This window comes from Aythya marila (genome assembly GCF_965140915.1).
Source record: "Aythya marila genome assembly, contig: HAP1_HAP1_SCAFFOLD_54, whole genome shotgun sequence".
Taxonomy (NCBI): domain Eukaryota; kingdom Metazoa; phylum Chordata; class Aves; order Anseriformes; family Anatidae; genus Aythya; species Aythya marila.
In genome coordinates, this window is record NW_028137406.1 from 374 (window position 1) to 7,809 (window position 7,436).

General features: G+C 62.3%; 1 protein-coding gene across 1 annotated transcript; it reads right to left on the reverse strand.

Annotated features, from left to right (window-relative positions):
• Nucleotides 1-460: 460 nt before the first annotated feature.
• RAVER1 (ribonucleoprotein, PTB binding 1) lies at nt 461-7,059 on the reverse strand (the record flags this gene model as incomplete). Its single annotated transcript, XM_082785244.1, has 11 exons — nt 6,772-7,059; nt 5,816-5,882; nt 3,960-4,429; nt 2,534-2,725; nt 2,129-2,258; nt 1,933-2,033; nt 1,529-1,643; nt 1,128-1,387; nt 951-1,044; nt 692-834; nt 461-590 (listed from the first exon to the last, which is right to left on the reverse strand). Coding segments are annotated over exons 1-11 (1,987 nt in total), but the record flags the coding sequence as incomplete, so codon positions are not given.
• Between the last annotated feature and the right edge of the window lie 377 nt (nt 7,060-7,436).

A 7,436-nucleotide genomic window follows, 5' to 3' on the forward strand; every position in this document is an offset into this window, starting at 1 on the left:
GGGGGAGATTTTGGGGTTGGGGGGGAGATTTTGGTGGTTGGTAGGGGGATATTGGGGTTGGGGGCGGAGATTTTGGGGTTCAGTGGGGGGATTTTGGGGTTGGGGGACAGATTTTGGGGTTGAGGGGGGGAGATTTTGGGGTTGGGGGGGCAGATTTTGGTGGTTGGTAGGGGGATATTGGGGTTGGGGGGTGGATTTGGGGGTTTGGTGAGGGGGATTTTGGGGTTCAGGGGGCGGATTTTGGGGTCGGGGGTGGATTTTGGGGGGATTTTGGGGTTGGGGGGAGATTTTGCGGTTGGGGGACGGATTTTGAGGTTGGGGGGATTTTGGGGTTGGGATTTTGGGGTCAGAGGCCGATTTGGGGGGTTGAGGGGAGGGATTTTGGGAGTTGAAGTGAAGGGATTTGGGGTTGGGGGGCAGGACATTTTGGGGTTGGGGGGGATTTTGGGGATTGGGGGGCAGATTTTGGGGTTGGGGGGGGCGGATTTTGGGGTCTGGGGGGGGGTTACCTTGTGTCTACCATGCCCGAAGCTGCCCAGGAGGGGCCCGGCGTGCTCCCGGGTCTGGGGGAAGATGCGCGACCCCAAATCCTTCCCGGATAAAAGGAGGGGAGTTAAAAGGGGGGGGTGCAGCCGTTTGTAGGGTTAAGGGGGGGGTGTAAATAAAGGGGGGGGGGCGCCCCCAAACTTACGGGCTGGTAGTCAAAGGCGAAGCCCTCGGCCGCCAGCCCCGGGGAGGGGAGCAGGGGGTCGGCGAGGGAGGACGGGGAGCGGCGGGCGGTGGGGACGCTGCCCAGGACCCCGGCTTTGAGGGCGAAAGCTTTGTTGGCAGCACCTAGGAGAGGGGGAAAAAAAAACGGGGGGGGGAAATTCGTAGCCCCCAGGATCGCCTCGGGCATCCTAAAAGCTGTAGGGAAAGGTTTTGGGACCCCCCCCCGCTCCCCCCCAAACCTCCGAGGCTGTTGGGCGGCAGGAGGCTCTGCAGGTTCAGGTAGGGGTTGAGGGGGATCTTGAAGTCTTTTGGGGGCTCCCCCAGCAGCGAAACCTGGAAAAAAAAGCGGGGTGAGGGGGGAAACAACACGCGGGGGGGGCCCTAAAGACCCCCAAAAACCCCCCCCCATCCCATACCCCGGAGGTTGGGGGCCCGCTGTCGCCGCCCTGCTTTGGTTTTTGGAGGCCGCTGATGACGGAGCCCAGCAGGGAGGTGCTGAGACCCTGCAGGGCCGGGGGGGCAGGGTTGGGGGGCACCTGCGCCGCCCCCCCCCCCAGCACCGAACCGTCGCGTTCGGCCCCCACCGGGTTGAGGAAAGGAGCCAGGGCCACGTTCCCGGAGGGTAAAATGGGCGATTTGACGTGACCCTGGGCCATGTCGCCGGGCAGGGGGCCGCCTGCGGGGAGAGAAAAATTAAGGGGAGGGCACCGGGGGGCACCAAAACCCCCCCCCATCGTCCCCGGAGTGTTGTCACCCATCGGTACGGGGGGTTTGGTGCCCGAGGGGACGCGTCCTGGTGTCCCCAAGGGGATTTTACCTGCTGGGAGCTCCCCCAGGAGCTGGCCCGGGGGCTGCGTGGGCGCCGCCGCCGCCAAACCCAAGGCGCCGTGGGGCAGGGAGCCCAGCGGGGAGTCGCCCAAAATGCCCGGTTTCTGCAAAAACAGGGAGGGAGGGGAAGGAGGGGGGGGGTTTTGCGGGGCTCGAGGGGGCTTTGTGGGGCGCGAGGGGGATTTATGGGGTGCGAGGGGGCTTCGTGGGGGGGCTCGGGGCTTTGGATAGGCACCGGGAGCCGCCGGGGAGCTCGTGCGCCACGAGAAACGTGCCCAAAGGGACGCGGTCGCGTTTCAGAGCTCCCCACGGGGAGGCCGGCTGCAATCCCACAGCTCCTTAAAACCTCCTGGAAGCCCTTTTCCGACCCTATTGACCCTACAAAACTCCCACCTGCTGCGCCTGGGGCTGGTTCTGCAGCGCCAGCTGGAGCAGGGCGGTGGAGAGCGCCGGGTTGGCGACCAGCGGCAGGGACGGAGCGGCGCCGAGGATTCCTTTTTTTTTTGGGGGGGAAAACGAAGCGGGGTGAGCCCCAAAAACAAACGCCCCCCGAGGCCGCCCCGAGCTGCTGGAGGGCTCGGGGCCTTACCCTGTTTTCCTCCGACGGCCCCGTGGAGCAGGGGGTTGAGCAGCAGCTGGAGAGAAGCGGGGTTGCCCAGGCTGTTGAGGATCTGGAGGATGTTGGGTTCGGGGAGGAGCCCCTTCCCCCGGTTCAGAGCCTTGAAAAAGAAAAGCAGCGAGTCAGGAGCAGGCAGGCTGAAGCCACAGCAGCCCGATTTCACCCCCACACCACCAGGACCAGCACCGCCAGCTCCCAAATTATTTTTTTTAGGGTGGGGAGGAGGCGACCGACGGCTCCCAGCGGCGTCTTCGGCCACGCAGGGATTAAATCAGCCGCCGGCGCGGGCGCACGGAGAGGGGACGGGCGAGGACGGAGCTCAGGAGAGAGATTTAAGGGGAATTAATCGTGCTGGGGGGGTTTGGAGCCCCTCACCGTGGCTTGGGCAGCGATGAGGGCGGCCAGCATGCTGCGGCCGGGGGGGCCGGGGGCGCAGAAGGAGACGCGGACGTGGTTCCCGGCCAGCAGCAAGCCGTCCGTGGCTCGCTGCACCATCTCGGCCACCTCGGCCGATTCGTATTCCAGCACGGCGAAGCCTTTCAGCTGCCCGTCCTGCCCGTAAGCCAGCTGGGGGGGGCGAAAAAACAACAGGAGAAAGGGGTTTAGGGCGAGGGGAAGGGGTGAAGAGAGAGGCGGGGTGATGCTGCGCCTCTAAAAGGTGTCCTGAGACCCCCAAAGCCACCTCGGGGTCCTCAAAAGCTACCCAAAGCCAAACCTGGTCCCTCAAAAATGAGCAATCCCCCCCCAAAACCCACCCCTGTCACTCAAAAGCCACCCACCCACACAACAAAACCCCTCAAAATGCACCGAAATCGCCCCAACTCCCACCCCCGGCCCCCCAATCCCACCCGAAACCCAACGCCAGTGCTCCTAATCCCACTAATCCCCACCCAAATCCACCCCCAGCCCCCCAAAAGCCACCCAAACCCCCTCCCAAATGCCTCCAAATGCTTCAAAATCCCCCCAACACCCAACTCCAGCTCCCTAAAGCCCCCCCAAACACCACAACCCCCTCCAAAATCCACCAAAATCCCCCCAACACCCACCCCCAGCCCCCCAAAATCCCCCCAAATCCCCCAAACCCCCTCCAAAACGCCCCAAAATCCCCCCTAACCTCCCTCTTCTCCCTCCAAAAACCCCCCAAAGCCCCAAAGCCCCTCCAAACGCACCAAAATCCCCCCAACACCCACCCCCGGCCCCCCAAAGTCCCCCCAAATCCCCCAAACCCCCTCCAAATGCACCAAAATCCCCCTAACCCCACCCGCAGCCCCTTGAAACCCCTCCAAACACACCAAAATCCCCCCAACACCCACCCCCAGCCCCCCAAAATCCCTCAACCTCCTCCAAAACGCACCAAAATCCCAACACCCACCTGTCGCCCCCCAAAATCCCCCCAAATCCCCCGAACCCCCTCCAAACCGCACCAAAATCCCCCCAACACCCCCCCACAGCCCCCCGAAACCCCTCCAAAACGCCCCAAAATCCCCCCTAACCTCCCCCTCTCCCCCCAAAGTCCCCCCAAATCCCCCGAAACCCCCTCCAAACGCACCAAAATCCCCCCAACTCCCACCCCCATCCCCCCAAAACCCCCCAAAAAGCCCCACGACCCCCTCCAAAACGCACCAAAATCCCCCCAACACCCACCTGTCGCCCCCCAAAATCCCCCCAAATCCCCCGAACCCCCTCCAAACCACACCAAAATCCCCCCTAACCCCACCCACAGCCCCCTGAAACCCCTCCAAAACCCCCCAAAATCCCCCAAACCCCCCTCCTCTCCCCCCAAACCTCTTCCCAACCCCACCTGGCAGAACGTGGGGGGCCGGAGGGCCGAGAAAACCCTGCGCAGCTCCTCCAGGTCCCCGTAGTTGTGGGGCAGCTTGTCCACGCAGAGGCAGCGCGAGTGCAGCAGCTCGGCCGTCAGCTGCGCCCCGTCGCTCCAGTGCACGTAGAGCGCCCGCGTCCCCAGCTGCCTCCCCAAAAGATCCGACTTGGCCCGGGCCGCCGAATCCTTTTTCATGTACTCCACGAAGCCGTAGCCCTTGGAGTGCCCCGTCTTCTGGCTGTAGACGAGGAAGCAGCGCTCCAGGTTGCCGAAGGGCCGCACCAGCTCCTCGAATTGCTGCTGGCTGTAGAGCTGGGGGAGGTTGGCGATGCAGAGCAGGGCGTCCGGGGGTTGCAGCTGCACCGAGAGCTCTTTGTCGCGGAGTTTGCTGAGGTGGAACTGTCGGATGGCCGACTCGGCTTGCTCGCCGTTCAGCAGCGTGACGAAGGCTGCGGGAGGCGAGCGGGGATGGAGTCAGGGAGGGAGGGAGCAGCCCGAGGAAGGAGGGAGCCCGTAAGGGTCGGGGAAATCAGAGAATGAGAGAATATGCCGAGTCGGGAGGGACCCCATAAAGATCTAAGGATCACAGAATCAGAGAATTAGAGAATATTCTGAGTTGGAAGGGACCCCGTAAGGATCAGAGAATATTGCAAGTAAGGAGGGACCCCGTAAGGGTCAGAGAGTCAGAGAATGAGAGAATATCCCGAGTTGGAAGGGACCCCATAAGCATCACAGAATATCCCGAGTAAGGAGGGACCCCGTAAGGGTCAGAGAATCATAGAATTAGAGAATATCCTGAGTCAGAATGGACCCCATAAGGATCTAAGGATCACAGAATCATAGAATTAGAGAATGTTCCAAGTTGGAAGGGACCCTGTAAGGATCAGAGAGTCAGAGAATTAGAGAATATCCCAAGTTGGGAGGGACCTCGTAAAGATCAGAGAATATCCTGAGTTGGAAGCGACCCCGTAAGGATGACAAAATCAGAGAATCATAAAATTAGAGAATATCCTGAGTCAGAAGGGACCCTGTAAGGATCAGAGAATCACAGAACATCCCAGGTCAGAAGGCACCCCATAAGTATCATAGGATCATAGAATCAGAGAATATCCCGAGTTGGAAGGGATCCCAAAAGGATCAGAGAATCAGATAATATCCTGAGTCAGAAGGGACCCCATAAGGATCAGAGAATCAGAGAACATCTCAAGTTGGACTGGAATCCCGTAAGGATCACAGAATATCCAAGTTTACACCCTCTAGACCCTTGACCATCCTCGTTGCCCTCCTCTGGACCCTTTCTAACACTTTTTTACACCTTTTTTTGCCCCGCAGTGCCCAGAACCGCACCCAGCACTCGAAGCGAGGCCGCAGCAGCGCGGGGCGATCGCCTCCAGCAGCCTCGGGGCGATTTGTGCCCCCAAAAACCCCATTAATTCCCCCAAACCTGCAGAAAACACCACACTTGCGTGCTCCAGGAGGCAGCAGAGCCCCAAAAAAGCACCCAGGCCACCCTCTAGCAGCACCACGGGTTCACCCCAGCCGAATTCCACTCCCCAAATCCCTGCTAGCACCTCGGGGAAGCACCCAGGCAGCTCCTCCTGCCCACCAGGGACTTTGGGTTTTGCCCTGGGGTCGGTGGCGAGCAGGAGAAGCGCCCACAACCCCCGTGCTGCCCCTACAACGTGTCCCAAAGCTCGAAGCCCCGCGGCTTGCTGATTTTTTTTTCTGCCTGCTGAGTTTGGGCGCTGCCTAAATCGGGTCCGAGGGGGCTGCTGAAGGAGGAGACCAGAGGCAGGGGCGCGAGGGGGTGGTGGCAGCGGGGGCAGCGCGCTCACCGGTGCCCTTGTACTTGTCCACGAAGCAGTACTTCAGCTCGTAGTCGCTCAGCAGCTCGTGGACTTCCTAAAAAAAAGAAAAAAATGAAAAAAAAATGAAAAAAAGTGAAAAAAAAGTGAAAAAAAAAAGAAGCAGGGAGAGGGGCAGAGGTCAGCGGGATGCTCCAGGGGTGATATCCCCAGCCCTTTCCCTCTCCCCACGCATGGGGATGGGAGGATTTGGAGGTGAGGCGCTCTTGCAGCACTATCAGACCCCAGTTTTGCTCCATCTGGCCCCAAATTTGCTCCGTCTGGCCCCAGTTTCACACCATCAGACCCCAATTTTGCATCAGCGGGTCCCAGTTTTGCATCATTGGGCCCCAATTTCGCCCCGTAAGGTCCCAGTTTCTCCCCATCAGGCCCCAATTTCAGTCTCCATCCCGCTTCCCGCTACACCCCCATTACTTTCCAGTCCCAGCCCCAATTCCCCCTCCTCAGCCCCAAACCAGCCCCGGTCCCGTTCCCAGCCCCCGGTACCCCCCGGTACTGATCCCAGTTCCCTCTCCTCAGCCCCAAACTGATCCCAGTCCCCGTTACCCCTCATTCTTCCCGGTTCCAACCCCGTTCCCGGCCGATCCCAGCCCCCATTACCCCCCCGGTCCCGTTACCGGCCCCGGTTCCCCCTCCCCAGCCCCAAACCGGCCCCGTGTGTCCCCCCCGGTCCCCATCACCCCCTATTAACCCCCGTTACCCCCCATTCCCGGCCCCAATCCCCCCTCCTCAGCCCCAAACCGGCCCCGTTCCCGTTCCCGTTCCCAGCCCCCATTACCCCCTGGTCCCGCTACCGGCCCCGTGTCCCCCCCCCGGTCCCCGTTACCCCCCGGTCCCGGCCCCGTTCCCATTCCCAGCCCCCGTTACCCCCCGGTTCCCGTCCCAATTCCCCCTCCTCAGCCCCAAACCGTTCCCGTTCCCGTTACCTGGTTGCTGACGTCCGGCGGCAGCCCCCTGATCAGCACCTTGCGGCGGTTCCGGAACTGGCGTTCGCTGCGCTCCAGGCGGCTCCGGGCCTCGGCGGGGTCCAGCGGGGGCAGCTCCTCCTCGGGAGCGCGGCCCGGGCCCGGCCCCGGCCCCTCCGCCCCCGGCGCCGCCGCCGCCGCCGCCGCCGCCATCTTAGGCCCCCGCCGCCTCCCGCGACCATCCGCCGCCAAGACGCCGCCTCGCCATTGGTCCGGCGGAGGTGGCCGCCGCCGCCTTCGGAGCATCCCGCCTGCGGATTGGTCGGTTCGGAGAGGTGAAGTCACCGCCCCCGCGCTTCTATTCGCTGTTGGGGTGAGGCCACGCCCACTATGAGCCCAACCCCTTCCGGAGACTCCCTGGGTCTTAAAGGGGCCGCGACCCGCTGGGACCTGCAGGGACCACAGGGCCCCCCCCGGCCCTATAGGGGCCCCCGACACCCCCCGGCCCTATAGAGGAGCCAGGCGCCCCCATAAACAGCCTTATAGGGACCCCAAAAAGGCCCCAGCCCTATAGGAACCCCAAAAGCCCCCCCAAATCCTATAGGGAGCACTGACACCCCCCATAGGGCCCCAAAAACCCCGCCCTATAGGGGTCTCTGAGACCCCCTGGCCCTATAGAGGAGCCA